Source organism: Manihot esculenta, chromosome 6 (assembly GCF_001659605.2).
Source record: "Manihot esculenta cultivar AM560-2 chromosome 6, M.esculenta_v8, whole genome shotgun sequence".
Classification (NCBI taxonomy): domain Eukaryota; kingdom Viridiplantae; phylum Streptophyta; class Magnoliopsida; order Malpighiales; family Euphorbiaceae; genus Manihot; species Manihot esculenta.
The window spans coordinates 2,633,642-2,651,452 of record NC_035166.2 but is presented as its reverse complement, the minus strand read 5'-3'; the positions used below and the strand labels follow the sequence as shown (position 1 = coordinate 2,651,452).

At 33.6% G+C, this 17,811-nt stretch overlaps 1 protein-coding gene across 2 annotated transcripts; it reads left to right on the top strand.

Annotated features, from left to right (window-relative positions):
* The first annotated feature begins 8,072 nt into the window (after positions 1-8,072).
* Positions 8,073-17,725, top strand: LOC110617372 (leucine-rich repeat receptor protein kinase HPCA1). Of its 2 annotated transcripts, none has more exons than XM_021760111.2 (19): positions 8,073-8,550; positions 9,155-9,275; positions 9,377-9,448; positions 9,757-9,831; positions 9,918-9,989; positions 11,094-11,255; positions 11,365-11,439; positions 11,919-11,990; positions 12,079-12,150; positions 12,260-12,328; positions 12,428-12,502; positions 13,620-13,691; positions 13,840-13,977; positions 14,130-14,608; positions 14,709-14,864; positions 14,957-15,096; positions 15,931-16,150; positions 16,444-16,679; positions 16,986-17,725. In XM_021760111.2, exons 1-19 carry the CDS (start codon positions 8,469-8,471, stop codon positions 17,457-17,459), a joined length of 2,862 nt encoding a protein of 953 aa, XP_021615803.1. In that variant the 5' UTR covers positions 8,073-8,468; the 3' UTR covers positions 17,460-17,725. The 2 variants fall into 2 exon arrangements, with proteins under 2 accessions (XP_021615803.1, XP_021615802.1); XM_021760110.2 differs by having other exon boundaries at positions 14,130-14,614.
* Positions 17,726-17,811: the final 86 nt, after the last annotated feature.

Genomic DNA, 17,811 nt, shown 5'->3' with positions numbered 1-17,811 from the left:
AATTAAATTCAAAACTTTTAAATTTTAACCAATTAACCTTGAACTTCACTGACCTGCCGATATAACATGTTTAATGATATGGTAAATCCATTAATCTTTAATAAAAAAATTTAACGTTGGAGTGTAATTAGAATAAATATAAAAATTGTCAATTTAATTGATAAAATATAAAAAAATAAGGTATAATTATAAAAATAAAAATATGAGATTTTTTTTTATTAACTCATTTTTGTTTTTCAAATTGCTGGTTTTAGCAACACTTAAAATGATATTTATAAAAAAAAAATGTTTTTATTCTCAACAGAAACTCAAACAAGCAATAAATATATATATATATATATAAGATTAATTCTTATATACAACCAAGTTTATATATATAATTTTAAAAAAATTATTTTTCTATAAGCCGTATGATGGGACTGTGCCAACAAAATCACAGTGGGACACTCACGTGCTATGTGCCCCTCCTGTCCGCATCTGAAGCAGGCTGTAGTCCCTAATCGACAAACCCTCTTGTGCGGCTTTCCACATCTCATGCACCTTGAGCTATCAGAACCAGAGCTCGATCCGCCACCTAATCCCAGACCCGACTTCAACCGGTTCCAGAACTTATTCTTCTTTAGCTTTCTAGAGCCTCTGTCCCACTTTTTGCTATTCGAGACTGCTACACTCAGAGAAAGAGAGATCAAACTTTTCTGAACCTGGGGTTTTGAAACCCGAGGGTTGTGCCACTGGCTGTTTAATTGTCCCCTGAATGATGGCATTAGCCTCCATCTTCCGTGCTGCATCCATAATAGCGTGGAAGCTCTCCCTCTCTGCTGGTAGGATTAAGGAGGAATACCTAGGATGGAGTCTCATGGTATACCTTCTAACTTTCTTCTGATCTGTGTCATATGCCTGAGCCACATACTGCAGCAACTCCAGAAACTTATCCGTGTACTCATCGACACTCATGTTCTCTGTTTGTCTCAGCTGCTCGAACTCTACAACCTTCAGCTCCCTTGAACTGTCAGGAAAAGCCCATTCAGTAAACTCATTGGCAAACTCCTCCCAAGATAGGCTGTCCAGCCTTGGGTCCACATAATTTTTAAACCACTCCCGTGCTTTCTTGCATTTTAATGTGAACCCCGCCATCTGAATGGCTCTGCTATCACTTGCTCCCAGCTCATCTATTATCATTTTTACCGTTTTGAAATACTCAAACAGATCATCCCCTATTTTGAACTTAAGAGCATCCAGTTTCAAGTAATCTGTCATCTTTACTTTGCTCCCCACAAATGAGCTAGGTTTAGGTGTTTGGATTTCAGGGGCTACAGGTTCTACTGGTGGAGGAGGAGGTGCAGCATTTCCTGGGTTAGGGTTTGCTGTATTTGGGTAGAAGGGTGAGGGTAAAAACATGGGGTACTGGGGATATGGTGGGTAAAAAGGAGGATAAGGTATGAAGGAGGGATATGGGTTAAAGCTGGAGTAATCCGATGTACCCCCCATCGGATACCCTGGGCCATGTGGAAAGGGTTGATATTGGGGTGAATAAGCAAACCCCGAGGTGGAGCTCCCATCCCTTCCCTCTTCAGACATGTTTGCACCCAAACTCCCATCCCTTCTCTGGTCATCATCCATAGCTTCCCTCACATCTGCTGACCTTCCACCCTGATCTGTTCCCCTCCTGCTTACATCAAAAGACCTTCTAGGGTCCCTTGACGTTTCCTCTCTACTTGACTTACAAGACATTGCCCTTGGCAAAGCAGGGGGACGGGCATCCATGCCCTCATTCTCAAGTGGAGCTCCTGTCAATCTAGCGGATCGACGTGAGCCTCTCATCATGCTTCTGAAAAAACAACATATTATACAAAACATTAGCATCATATGGTTCATGTGGAAACACATGAACCCATATCATACATAGCATATCATTAATGCACATGCATATTATCATGGCATTACACATCATCATCAAGACATGACTCTACATCCTATCCTAGTGGACATGATTTTTCCTATTGTGCTTACCCTTCTAAAACATCTATGAGCCCGACACTCTCTAGGTCCGATCATATGAACCTAGGGCTCTGATACCACTTTGTAACAACTCGAAAACCGGACCGCTACCGGTGTTAGGATTCAGATCGACTTAAAGGTAGCCGGAACCCGTAGCAAGCCTAACATACATCCTCTTATACCTGATGAAATCCCATACATGATCATACATTTACATAAAAACTTAAACTTTTCATAAAACCAAGTTTAACCTGTGCATGTATCAAAACTGCAAATATAAACCCATGCTAGAGCCGTCATCAAATGCTCTAGCATGGTCATCATACATGCCTTACTTGGTTCAAACATAACTCATATACATAAAACATCTTACAAAAGGATCATATAAACAGGGATTACAACTATAAATAGGGCCAAGCACAATACTATCCACAATACATTATATGTCCACTACTAATCTATTACATTAGCTTTACCCAAAAAACCTTGCTAATTCTCCCAGAGCTACCTGTGATTCTGCAAACCTGGGGGTTAGAGGAAATGGGTGAGCTACTAAATCCCAGTGAGCAGAATAGTAAAATCGGTTTAATAAAAATATGTCATCATGAAATGCATCACAACACAAGTAAATCACCTTAAGATGGTATTGTCACCAATAGCCCTCTACATATCCAACAAATGCCTGGCCCTCGATGGAGCTCCTCAGGACTTCCTCTTAAACATAACATAACATGTCCAACTGTGCCAGCGGCGTAGTGCAGGCCACACCTGGTCTTTCCCTTACATATTACCAGGGGCATAGTGCAGGCCACACCTGGACTTCCATATCATATCATATCATATCATATCATATCAAGGGTCAGTGGGTCATCTAATATCCATTCACATCAACATCATATTATGCAATGTAACATATTCGTGAATTCTAATGCAAACAACCTAATACATAACATAGCATTCATGATGCATAAATATGTTTAAAATTTAGTTACTTTAAAATGAAAAAGGAGTTATGTTCTACTCACCTCTGGCTGACACTGGGACAGCTAACTCACTGCTGGGTTCCTCGGTTCCTCGGGTCCGATCCTACACAGGTGGACTCAAATGAGGGACCAAACATACTCTATAAAGACTCCAAACAACTCTCCAAAAACCCCCTTAAAACATCATAAAACAATCATGCAAAACAAGCAAAAGAAAGCTGGGCAGGAGACTTTCGGCAACAGGTTCGGCGGCCGAAGGTCCCTACAGATCCGAAAGTTAGACACTTTCGGGGGCGGGTTCGGCGGCCGAAACCCCTTCACAGATCCCAAAGTCACCAACCTTCGGGGGCAGGTTCGGCGGCTGAAACTCCCCCACAGATCCGAAAGTCTAACTTCAGAGGCGAGTTTAGGCGGCCAAAATTGCCTCCTCTGGCAGGTTTGGCGGCCGAACCTTGCTTCGGCGGCCGAACCTTACTTCGGCGGCCGAACCTGGGTCCTCCTGGATGGCAGAACCTGATTTTGCCACTATGCTCAAGCCACTAAAACTCTCCAAAACTCATACCAAAACTCCCAAAAGCATGTATACACACACATTATTACATAAGGGGCATAAAACTAGCCTAAACCCCAACAAACAACACATAAACATCATATTTAGCAACAAACTCTCATAAACCCTAATATTTTAGATGTACTCTAAACATGCATTAAAAACCCCAATACCCTTCTTAAAACTCATTTAAAACATCAGAATAGATGAGGATCTATACTTACCTCTTGAAGATCGAGGATAGATGCGATCCGAACTTGGAGATGATGAGAAAAAGAGCTCCGGAGGTCTCCAAGCTTCAAAACTTGATCTTGAGCTTAAAATCTTCAAAACAAAGTAAAAACTTGTCAAAAACTTGAAAGATTTGAAGGAAATCATAAAATCAACCATGGAAGGGCGAAATCTCACCTATGTCCGAAAATAGAGAGAGAAAACTCGCCCATTTTCGGACAAGGACTTTTTTATAGGTGGCTGGTTAGACCACCTTCGGGGGCCAAAGGTGCTTCCGCATCAGCACCATGTTCAGCGGCCGAACTTGAGATTTTTCTCCATGGTATTTTCTTTCAAAACTCAATTTTCTTTCTTTCTTAAAACCTTAAAAAGTATTAAAACATTTTATGAAAACCTTAATTTTCACCCTTCTAAGGGATTCCGACCTCGGGATTCCGGATTCCAACAGAGATTCCGCCAGAAAGTTGAAATTCCGATACTAGAGCTTAACCGGGTATTACAGTCGCTCATTCTAGAGCAGGCCGAATCTTCACATTAAATTACCATTATAGATAATCTAGCAGATACCCGTTACGCTTGTAATCGCGGGATCACCAAACTATTAGCTGGCAAAACTCTCATCAATTAGTTGGTCATATCATTGCCGAATTATCAGAAAATACTATAATTAACTCTCTTTTACAGTATAAAAGCAAGTAATTACAGAAATACAAATATGTTATTCTCTCATACAACTACTCTTAAGTTCTGAACATTATACTCGTCATTCTCTTCAATTTATTGACTTGAGCGTCGGAATAACTGCCATAAGCGTCAACCACTTCACGTTCTCTTATCTTTCAGGTGAACCAATCACAACACAATTTTGTTAAACTAATCCTAAAATCCTAATATCCTAATACAGTTTCATTTCGGTCGTCTTATCAATTTAAACAACATTTTATATATATATATTTTAATATCTCCATTTTTTAAAGAAATAAAACTCAAACTACAGCGCCGTAAATATAGTACTATTATTATTTTTAAATAGTAATTTATTGATAAAATATAATCTAGTATCCTTAAAAACGTAATGTGCCTAAATACAATAACCTAAGGACAATGGAGTCCCATCATATCTTTTTGCAAGCGAAAGGAAATAAAATAATGCATAAAAATCACTTCAAAATTAATGTGTATTTCCTTTATTTTTAAAAATTAATACCTTAGTTTTTAATTTTGATTTCGCCAAACTGAAGACTTAATCTTTCAATTTTGAATATTGTCCGATAAATTATTAAAATATTTTTAAAGGTAAATTAGTTTTTCATATTTAAATTATTATAAAGTTAACATATACGTCCTATAATTTTTTTGAAAATTAATAGTTTAATTATTACATTTTGGTTTATAAAAAAATACTTTCAGATATGGATATAAAAATTTTCAGTTTAATAAAGCTAAAAAATAGGAAACAAATTATTGAGTTTTGAAAATTAAGTAACTATTAAGGTTATTTATTACAAATGAAAAATAAAAAGTATTAATAAATTTATATATAAAATGTTTCATGATATTAATAAAATTTTTTAATTTTTCTATAGTTAGAAAATATTTTTTACTGGTTAATTTATTTTAAGTAATTCAAACATAAAAAAAAAATTGCAGAAACTACCATGAGAAAAGATTGTTTGAAAGAAATGGAGCCTAGAATATGCATTTTATTTATCCATGTTTGGATGAGAGGAAATATGAAGGAAAGAAAATAAACCATGAAAATTAAAGTAGAATTAAATCTCGCTCGAGTCCGATTCAGATTATAAATTAGATTTAAATCAGACTGGTTAAATATGAGATTGAATCAATTAATTAATTTTAATTTTTAAATTAAATTAATTTTTTTTAAATTAGAATTAAAACCTTATTAATATATAGTTCATTTCATCAATATATTTACCGATAATATATATTAACAGATTTTTAAAAATAAATTTTTTTACCAGATATATATATTATGTAATTAATTTATATGCATAAAATAGAATTAGACGTTTAAATTTATATATTCAATCCATAAAATTTACAAAAAATATTTCGACAAAATAGAATTTTACTTTAAATCAAACTTTTCTTTGGTACTTTTGTTTTTTGAGAGTAGATTTTCATAATTTACATATGATGCAAATAATTAAAATACTTGTAAAAAAATGTGAAGTTCTATAAGTTTTTAATTGAATTTATTAGTATTATGTCAGCATTAAAAAATAATAAAGAAAATGATGGAATAAAATATTATATTAAAATAATAAAATAAAAATTTCAATTTTAGTGACAATAATTATTCAACTTTTCGCTATTCAAGTGAATTAAAATTTTCAATTTTATAATACGTTACAAAAAAATTATTAGGGTTTCAATATCAACTGAACAAATATTATTTAGTTGCAGTAGTTAAATATGACATGAAAAATCTTTCCAGTATTAGTGCTTCAACATTTAAAATACAATATTATTTTGATTGGATTAGGGTTGAGGATCATGATAAAAAAGCTTGAAAATTAGAATATTGAAGATGACTTCATAAGTCAAGGCACTGCCCTGAGCATTCGGTCGATTCAGTTTAAAATCAAACTGAACCGAAATTTTAGTGTTTATAAAAATCAAATCAAACTGATTTTGATCAGAAATCGAATCGAATCGAATCGGTCTGATTCAATTTGATTCGATTCGATTTGATCGGTTTTGATTTTTAATAATTTTTTATTTTTTACACTTTATTTTTAATATTTTAAAATTTAATTAAAATATTTTAATTTTAATATGATTTAATTTCTCTATATTATTGAAAAAACATATTATTATCACTAATCGGTTCGGTTCTGTTTTTTCGGTTTTTTTTATTAAAATCGAACCAAATCGAAATAACAGAAATTTCTGAAATTAAAAATCGAACCGAACCGAAATATATAAAAAATCGAACCAAAATTTTAAATCAATTCGATTCGGTCGGTTTTTTCGATTTGAACCGAATACCGGTCACCCCAGACTACCTTATTAAAAATCAGAAATATGTAATGGAGATTAAATATAATTATAAGTAAGTGAACTACGAGGATTTTGATTCTTCTAAAATTTATAAGGATTCGTAAGTAATTTAATTATTAAAAAATTAGATTCAAACCTTAATGAATGTTATTTTCATTTAAATGTAATATTATTTTACTTATTTATTGAATTATGTACGAAATACATCCTTTAATCAATAAAATTTAATTTATTTTAATTTAATTTTATCTAAATTTAAATTTAAAATTTTTTAAATTAGAAATCGAATAATAACGGAACTAGAATCAAATTGAATAATTTAAAATTTGGGAATAACTAAAACCTAAAAAACTGAAATTAGAATCATAATAAATTAAACCAAAACCATTAAAAAATTAAAACTATTTCTAATCCATTCTAGTTTAATTTGAAAAATAAATTCAATTATTAATTTTTAATTGAATCGAATTAAATCATTTAGAATTTTTAATCAGAATTGAAAAAATTAAAATCGTAACTACTTTAAAATTAAATTGAAATTGTTACAAAATAAAATCCATTTAGAATATTTTAAATCAAATTAATTCTAATTCAATTTAAAAAATAAATCAAACAGTTAATTTCGGCAAGGAGCTGGCCATGGACGGGACTAAGTACAATGATACCTTTCCCATATGGAGGAAATGTGTACTTTTATTACGAAAATTCCTTTTTTTACTAAAGTTATAAATGTAAATTAAAAAATAATATTTTTTATTTTTCTCTTATTTTTTAAATTAAAAAAAATAAATTTATTTTCCTGACAACTAAAAAAAAAGGAAAAATATAAACATTTTTCTTCACTTATTTTTCTCACTTATTTTCTTTCCTCCCTCTAGTTATCCAAGCATAGTTTTAATGTTGACATAACTTAGAATTATCCATAAAGGAAAAACAAGAAGCGAGAAGGACAAATCAAGAAATTCACAAAAATTGGCTGCTAGTGGAAACCGTTGAAAGATTCAAAAGCTAAAATCTCTTGGCGACTTTTACTGTAATGGCAGGGAAAGCAATTTCTTTCGTCACCTTTCTATTCTATTAAATTACGCTTTCTTTCTTTCTCTTCTCAGCTTAAGCTTAATCATGGTATTACAGATGATTATTTTAGATAACTTCTTCCCATAAAATATGATTGTATCTTTGAAAAGACTTTTATCTTCAAGTCTTTTTCCTCTGTAATTTTGAATTAAATGAAAACCCATCAATGATAATCTCAGAGATATTTATTAAATGCATTTCCCCTTTCTTGGTGGAAGACTTCAATTTTATTTAATACAATAGACCCAATTTTCTCTTCTTGAGTTGTACTTGATGTGCCAATTTTATTTCTTTTTCTCATTTAAAAAAGAAAATGAATGATGATTTTTGACTTCGCTTACTGATCATGGTCATCCCTAAGCTATTCCTTTTTCCCCCTTTTTTGTTAAACATAGATAATGGGTAACAGGTGATTAGTCAATGCATTGTCAATAAAAATAGTTCCACTCCAAGTCCTTTCTCAAGCTTTGATTTTTGAGATTGGGAAAATATTTTCAGTTTGAATCTCTTCTAAGTGAGATTTGATAGCTTGTGCTAAATGGGTTTTCAGCAATTCAAAATTTCAAACTGAAAACAGAAAGTTTTTGAGGCTTTACTCGGAGATGAATCCAAAAATTCTGGTGTTTCTACTGGTTGTTTCCTTCCACATTTGTAGCATAGCAGCACTGACAGACAGCAATGATTGTAAGTTCAGTACAATTATTATTCTCCCTTTGCTTAGTTTGTTCATTAGGAATTTGTTGATATGTCAACACCAACTTTAACTTCTTCAATTGGTTAACTTTTTCTTTGAATGAAAATTAGTTTCATATTCACTGGTAAATTTAAGGCCTCCTTGAATCTTAACTAGCTATAAATAAACTCCAGGATGGAGATTCTATTTAGCTGCTTACAAATTGATGGATGTTTATCTTGCTTTTGAGAGTTTGTGCAACTTAGCAATTTCCAGATCCAGGATTGTTGTCAGAGTTAATTGTCTTTGGGAAGAAGAATTTCTGAGTTGGGATGATGGCTTTTTGTCTGAATATTCTTAAATCTCAAGTCATAGAGTAAACATGGGACTAAGATTACTTTATCAAACTTCTTACAGCAGGTTTTTCTTTTCTTTTGTGGTTATTGGTGGACCAATTGCGTGTGAGGATGCCCTGAAAATTCTTCCATGGATCACTGAAAATCAGGAGCAGTTATATCTCTTGGTTTTCATAGATCCTCAATATTTTTCAGACAATAGGAAATTAGATAATGATGGTTTGAATCATGTAATTGATTTCCTTGATCCCTGATGCAGTTACTGCAATCAAGGCTCTTATGGATGTTTGGGAAAACACACCAAATAGCTGGGAAGGTACAGACCCTTGTGGAGACCAATGGGACGGCATAAAGTGCACCAATTCACGTGTGACTTCCATGTAATTGATTGGCAATACTTCACCTTCTAATGCTAATTAAGGCTGTTAAATTTCTTTCTTTTCCTGATTTTGGGATTTAGCCTGACTATAGTTTATTGCAGAACATTGGCAAGCATGGGATTGAAAGGAGAGCTGTCTGGAGATATCTCTAGCTTACCAGAACTTCAAATTCTGTAAGTCTTTGACCTGCAATTTATCTCCTCTTTGATGCTCAGTACTTGTCTCATAACTAAATTTGTTTGAGCAATGATCAGCTTAACTATTATTATTATTATTATCATTCTATTTGGACTGTAGCTTGCAAGCCTACGTTTCTCTAGGATCATACTCGATGCATGAGGTCCTTAGAGCTCATTTTAGAATTAAGATTAAGATTGCTTCTCTCACACTATCCTTAACAAGAAAACGACTGATTGTAGAGACTGTTTCCCATGGCAATGATTCTCATTTTTCATTTCTGTTTATTGGCATCTCTATACAGAGATCTATCATACAACAAGGATTTGGGAGGACCTCTGCCATCATCAATTGGGAATTTGAAGAAGCTTAAAAACTTGTAAGGACCCACATTGTTTCACCAAAGTATTAACTGTCATCCAATTTTTCTTTTGGTTAACTAAGATACTTCTACTTTCATTCTAGAATTCTGGTGGGTTGTAGTTTCTCTGGTCCTATCCCCAGCTCAATAGGATCACTGCAGCAGCTGGCTTATTTGTAAGGATTTTCAACTTGCTATCTTTCTTTTCTTTATTGTACTATGACAAATCAACATGCTATTTCTTATAAATTGCAAACAAGATGCTAGATGCGTGGTCAATTTTAGTCCTGAAATAGAACAAGAGAAGAATGAGGAAAATCTTATGGGTAATGTATTATTCTCTGAATGATAGAGCTATATATACATATTACAAGAGCTCATGAATATGGTAAGAATATAAATCTTCTACAAATCTGCCTCCTAGAAATTAGTCTTACAATTATTTTATCTATACATGGTAGGTAGTCAATTATAGGCTGTACATATTACTATAACACTCTCCTTAAGCTGGAGTGCAGATATTAATCCTGCCTAACTTGTTACAGAGATATTGCAATCTGAGGTCCATTCAATGCTTTTATAAAAACGTAACCTAATTGTTTTCCTATCTTCACTTGTCTAAGTACAAATGATATTTTCTTGTATCTTTTCATGGATAAAGTGACAATCTAATTCAATATGTTTAGTCCATTTATAGTACACTGTATTAGAGGTAATATGGAGAGCAACTTGATTATCACAAACTTTATTAGTGATGAGAGGCTTAAGCCAACTTCTGTTGACAGATGATTTATCTACAAAATCTAATAAGTGGGTGAGCCATAGCCCTGCATTCAGACTTGCTCTTAATTTGGATACAACACTTTGTTCTTACTCTTTCGAGACAATAGATTTCTTTCAACAAATATACAATAGCCTATGGTGGACGTTTTATCACTTTTGTGTTCTCTTCCTTATTATATGGTCTTACCAATTCCTTCCTCTATGATTTGGATCCGGCCCAATATGCATTTGACAAACAATCAATGCGAGTATATCCATGATCACTACGAAGTATACCTAGCCTAGGGGTTCTCTTTAAGTAACACAAGATCCGTTCTAGAGCTGACCAATATTTGATTATGGGTGCAGACATGAACTAACTCACAACACTTACCCTATATAAGCATACTAATTTCAATTGTCTGTTCAATAGTTGGCTTTATTCTTCACTATTTTCCATTTACTTTGAAGTGCAATTGCTTTCTTGTCCAACATTGTTGAAAAATCATTGTTTGCAGATCTCTAAATTCTAATGCCTTCACTGGAGAAATTCCACCTTCAATTGGCAATCTATCTGAACTTTATTGGTTGGATCTAGCTGACAATAAGCTTGAAGGGCCCTTCCCGATCTCCACAGGGACTACACCTGGTCTTGATTTATTAGTTAATACAAAACACTTGTATGTAAAATCTTTTTGCATTATCCAGCAGATTGGAGCCTCTTTTTCGTTTATTAATTTAATCATGAAATTATTTTCCATAAGTTAATGTGTAAACACTATTTAACAGTCATCTTGGAAAGAATCAGCTCTCGGGTAGAATCCCACCTGAACTTTTCAGCTCAGATATGAATCTCATACATGTGTAAGTTTCTTCGAAATTCTTGTGGATAAAACTTCTTTTGCCAGGGTAAGTTCCATAAGATATATGTATTTAATCATCATTTCCAAGTTCCAAAATTTTTCACTTTTAAATTGCTTTTTTTAATTTTTTTTTTCCCCTTTTTGCTGTATCTTTATGCATATTTGCTACTATACCTTCAATTCCTTTTCTATTAATGTTATGAAGTTTACAAAAGAAAAAAAAGGAATTGGAAAATAAGTTGTTCATCTCCAATGAAAAATAATTTGATGGAGACTATTTTAGAGTTGGATGTGCAAAAAAAATAATAACACCAGATGAAACTACTGATTGATGCATTTTTCTTAATCAATTTGAATATCACCTTAATCATATGCACACCTGTGAATTCAAGCATTGATTTTTGAAAGATTCTCTCTCTTTCTTTCTCTTCTTCTCTCCCTCTCTCTCTCTTGAAATATTTTTAAATTTTTATTGTGCAGTCTGTTTGAAAGCAACAAGCTGATTGGAAATATTCCTTCTACCCTCAGCCTTGTGAAGAGTCTGGAAGTTGTGTGAGTATCTACATTAAAAAGCATGAATGATTTCATGTTGACATTCCTGCTGTTGAAGTTTGTCTTGAATGCCTAATCTCTGCTGCAGGCGCTTGGACAGGAATTCATTGACAGGATCTGTTCCTTCAAACCTCAACAATCTTACCAGTGTCAGTGAGTTGTAAGTATACAGAAGACATCAATTTAGGATAAAGCTGTTATCATGATTTTACTAAAGCCATTAATATTTCTTATGTGGATATTCAGTCTGTTTTCTGTCATCAATTCAGGTTTTTGTCCAACAATAGATTGTCTGGACCTCTTCCCAACCTTACTGGGATGAATGTTCTCCATTACTTGTAAGATTTTCTGCAGTCTATTAGTATAATCAATAATTGAAGTAGGAAAATAGCTTCGTTGTTTTCTATGTTATCTTTAACTTGAAAAATTGTCTGCAGGGACATGAGCAATAATAGTTTTGATGCATCAGATTTTCCTCCTTGGATGTCCACCTTAGAGTCTTTGACAACATTGTATGTCTCTCTCTCTCTTTCTCACCCCCTCACAAGTCTCAATCCCTCTTCCTTTTTTTTTCTCTTTTACTCACAGCATAAAGAAACATTAATTCATTATTCGCAGAAAATTGGATAGTGCTATGTTTTTTATTCCTTTTTGTTTTTAATGCAAACCTTGCTGCAATATCCTTTAAGCGAAAGAGGAAGAATCCAAATAAAAAAATAGAATATGTCATACAAATTAAAATAAGAATATATAATAAAATACATTATTGGAGTTTATATTAATATTAACAAAGGCTTATCTAAATTATGTTTCTCCTTTGGATTATATCCATATTCTTGTCCACTTTTTCTTACTCTCTACATGTTATTCCCTTTGATTGAGTTGTCAGTTTTTGCCCCAGATAGATTAAAGAATTTATTCTTGTTCTTTTTAGCTGCTACAGTAGTTTCTATCTTCCACTTACCTATTTATCATTTTCTATCTTCCAAAACATTAGTAGAGTGTTCTTCTTTGGTGTTAGGTATTAAATAAGAAGATATTAAGCACAAGAACAAAAGTAAAGATATCATTATGGAGGATAAGATCTTCCTGTAATTGAGAAAAAATTATAGAAAAAAAAGCAAAACCCTTCAACCACATTTGTTGTCAGTCAAACACACCCTTTAACTGCTTAACGTGTAAGAACTACACCTTTTTAAGTCCAATTCTACGAATGGTGCCCTCTTAAATTGTGCCATGGATTAGTATTATTAAACTTGATCAGTGAACTGAACCCAAATTGATTGTGAACTGGTTGACCTGATTGGATTAAACAGTGGATATAAGCAAAACTTTTTATATTGTTAGATTTACTTATTTATTTGTTTTAATAATTGTTATATTTAATTAATTTTTAATGACCCATCAATTGAACTATTAATCCACTAGTTGAACCACTGACCCATCCATCTAGTGAATCTTTGGTACAGGCTTAATAACATTGTCGATGGATCAACATATATATTGGATTTTTATTATTTTAATTTCTCTATTCCATGGATCAAAATCTATATTGGGACAGCCTTAATAACATTGTTATTCTAATTTTTTAGCCTTTATATTTGGCATAACTTTAATTTTGTATGGCAGAGTCATGGAGAAGACACAACTTCAAGGACAAATTCCAGCTAGCTTCTTCAGCCTTCCGCAGTTACAGACTGTGTGCGTATTCGGTTGATCTCTAGTACCCAGCATCTAATTTCAGGATATCAACTAGTTACTTTTGAGGATTCTGCACAAAGGATTGTAGCTAGACATTTTCATCTGATGATGGCATTGACTAATAGCTGTTTCTGACTTATTGTTACAGGGATCTAAGTGGCAATACACTCAATGGCACTTTAGATATTGGAACGAGCTACAGTGACCAGCTTCAACTCATTGATTTACGAAACAATCTCATTTCTGACTATTCTCCAAAAACAGGACAAGAGCAAGTTGATGTGATGTGAGTTGCATTCTTCATCATGCTTGAGAAATTTTAATCTCTTTGCTACAAAAGAACATAGTTTAGTGTTGTAAAAATATTATATTTCCAGGATATGTTTTTTGCTTGTATTTACCAGCTCATGATTTCTTTTTATCTGTTGAACTTTGCAGACTTGTGGGCAATCTAGTTTGCAAGGAAACAGGAGTGTCAGCAAGTTACTGTACTATTCCAACACCTAATTCTCCAGATGTGTTACTACCAAATAATTGTGAGCCTATTCCCTGCAGTTCCAATCAGATATCCAGTCCCAACTGTAAATGTGCATATCCGTACACAGGACTTCTAGTTTTCAGAGCTCCATCATTCTCAGACTTGGAAAACACAACAATTTATATGTCTCTCCAGCGGCATCTAATGGATTCTTTTACTTCCAATGAACTACCTGTGGATTCAGTTTCGCTAAGTAATCCGAGAAAGGATTCATCTGAGTACTTAGAATTAAAACTTCAAGTCTTTCCATCTAACCAAGATCATTTCAGTCAAGACGTTATTCCTCAAATTGGGTTTATGCTAAGCAACCAGACTTTCAAGCCTCCAAAAAACTTTGGACCTTACTATTTTAGAGGAGATTCTTATCAGTATTTTGCTGTTGCTGGTACTTCCAGAATCCATATATATTAAGATTCTTCCCTTGTTTTCTTTTTCTTCTTGTAACACCATTTTCTCCCTACCTCTGAGTTGTCATTTAGGAAATAAAGGATCAAACAACTCATCAAACACTGGCATTATCATTGGAGCTACTGCTGGAGGTTCTGCCCTTGTTCTATTGTTGCTTCTTGCAGGGCTTTATGCTTACCGCCAAAAGAAGAGAGCAGAAAGAGCAAATGAACGGAACAATCCTTTTGGTACAATAAGGATTTAACTATTACTTATTGTTATTCAGTTCAGGTAGAGAGTATATCAGGTTTAATTTTTACGTTACACTCTGAAAATGCAGCACACTGGGATTCAACTAAGAGCAGTGGTGCTGGTGTACCTCAATTAAAAGGAGCCAGATGCTTTTCTTTTGAAGAGCTTAAAAAGTACACCAATAATTTTTCAGAAGCAAATGATATTGGTTCTGGGGGTTATGGAAAGGTTAAGTTTGACTCCCTCCTTTCTCTCTTCCTTGAACTGAGCCCATGTTGCTCTTGCACTGTGCACTTCATTTTAATTGTTTTTTTATGTTGCTGCCTCCAATGTCTCCAGAGTTCCAAACTGTGCCTAAACTTGGGTTGGAGTGGCACAGGATGCATAGTGTGCAGAAACTTAGACTCAGATTAAGAAAGTGGCTTTCCTAAACTGTTCGGAATAGAAGTAGACCCAACTAAGATGCACAAGCTAGATGCTGTTGGTTTTTGGGAGGAAAGGAGAACAAGATACTCAAATTGCATATTGATTTTATTAATGGACTGCTATTTATACATTTAAACTATAACTGAAAAATCTAAAAAGATCATAAACAATTTGAATCTTAACTAAAAATCTTAACATATCAATAATAATTTAAATTTGAATTAGAATATTTTCCATCAATTTGGAGTTTACTGAGTACAGATGCATTGCGATTGCTGCATAGAAGGGTGTCCTGGTGCATGACACTTGCTTCAATTTAGGCCTAGGAAGGGTCTTGCTTTTTCATTTGAGGAGAGATTAATATATTTAATCTTTATTTTTTATGAAAACAATACATAACTTGGCCAGGTCATGTAAGTGTGTGCATTTTCATGAATGACTTAGCATGTTCTCCTTGACCTTCAGGTTTTGTGTGATTGGAATTTATGGTTTTGATAGTCTTTTAATTGATACTTCTACTATATATATATATATATATATACATATATATATTTGATGTCTTTGAACAACAATTGCACCACTTGATCAATTTGTGTTGTGGGAACTTTTTCATAATATAGCCAACATTTTTTCCAGGTATATAGAGGAATCCTTCCCAGTGGAGAATTGATTGCCATAAAACGAGCTCAACAAGAATCATTGCAGGGTGGGCTAGAATTCAAAACTGAGATTGAACTTCTATCAAGAGTGCATCATAAAAATCTAGTAAGCCTTTTGGGATTTTGCTTTGAGCGAGGTGAACAAATGCTCATTTATGAGTTTGTGCCAAATGGGAGTCTCAATGACAGTCTCTCAGGTACTTTTGTTAGCCATACCAATACTTCAGTTTGACAATTCATGAATAGTCACATGGAATATTTTATTCTGTAAACTAAATCCTTTTATCCATCCAAAACAGAGAAGAGTGATTTTGTTGAGACCAGCATTATTAGATCTCCTTAATCAGATATATAATAAGGGAATAAATCATGAACTTGGAAATCTACTTCTTGAGGCTTTCATTGTTTGTGGACAGTGAGCTATGATTACATTTAAGTAAACATTTCTCCTGGAGATAATGCTAATGTTTCTTCTCTTCCATACAAGCAGGGAAATCAGGAATCAGGTTGGACTGGATTAGGAGACTTAAAATAGCTCTTGGCTCAGCAAGAGGTCTAGCTTATATGCATGAGCTTGCAAACCCTCCCATTATCCATAGGGACATAAAGACCACAAACATTCTGCTGGATGAACGCTTAAATGCGAAAGTTGCTGATTTTGGCCTCTCCAAGCCTATGAATGACACTGAAAAGGGTCACGTTACCACTCAAGTTAAAGGAACAATGGTTAGTACATCTATATCCCTATTGCTTGAAACATACCGTAATTGTTTCTTTAAACAATGGAACTTAAAGCAAGTACGGTATAAAGATGTACTTCATAATGCTTGCTATTATAATTTATGGTGAAGTGGTTAAGAACTAAGATTTTGTTTTCCCTGACAAGAAATTATTTACCTGACACTAATGAAAAACCTATTCATGGGTAAATTCTTAAAGGCTAGATATGCATGAGATGGATTGATGTTAAAAAAAATTAAAGATATGATTTATTAGGATGTCAGGACTGACTAAATTTTTATATTTGTTTAGGGTTATTTGGATCCGGAATATTACATGACTCAGCAGTTAACTGAGAAGAGTGATGTTTATAGCTTTGGAGTTGTGATGCTGGAGCTATTGACTGGAAGAAAGCCAATAGAACGTGGAAAATACATAGTGAGAGAGGTAAACATGGCATTCGATAGAACAAAAGATTTGTATAATCTCCATGAGCTTCTGGACCCAGGAATTGGTCTAGAAACAACACTGAAAGGTCTGGATAAGTTTGTGGATCTGGCATTGGAATGTGTAAAAGAGTCAGGAGCAGACAGGCCCAAAATGGGTGAAGTAGTTAAAGAGATAGAGAATATACTCCAGCTTGCTGGTTTAAACCCCAATGCTGAATCAGCATCTACTTCAGCAAGTTATGAGGAAGCAGGCAAGGGAAGTCCTTGTAATCCTTACAGCAAAGAGGCCTTTGATTATAGTGGGGCATTTCTACCTTCAAAGCTAGAGCCTCAATGAACATCATCAAATTCAAATTTTGCAGTTGTTCATAGTTTGAAATGTTTAAAAAAGCACTGCAATATGCGCTGCTATTTATCTTGTCTAGTCTTGTATGCAGCTTGTAATGAATTAGAACTGAAGTTGAATTGAATTCTTTGCTTATGAATATTTAGCACAAGTGTTTGTATCTAAGGTAGGTAGCCGAAACGAGGAAAAACAGAAAAGATGTAAACAGATCAGCTATGCTGTAGAAATTTCACATTCATTTAGTTGTTTTTCTGCTATTGACTTTGCTATTATAGGTGAGAATCGAACAATCACATAGCCTAAAAATAAGTACAAAAAGAAATTAACACAGATTTAACATAGT

Excerpts from the sequence above, each read along its gene's own strand:
- LOC110617372 (XM_021760110.2), top strand. The coding sequence starts at position 8,469 with ATGAATCCAAAAATTCTGGTGTTTCTACTGGTTGTTTCCTTCCACATT. Across the intron at positions 8,551-9,154 it reads ACTGACAGACAGCAATGATT|TTACTGCAATCAAGGCTCTT; the intron begins GTAAGTTCAGTA and ends TCCCTGATGCAG. Across the intron at positions 11,256-11,364 it reads TTAGTTAATACAAAACACTT|TCATCTTGGAAAGAATCAGC; the intron begins GTATGTAAAATC and ends ACTATTTAACAG.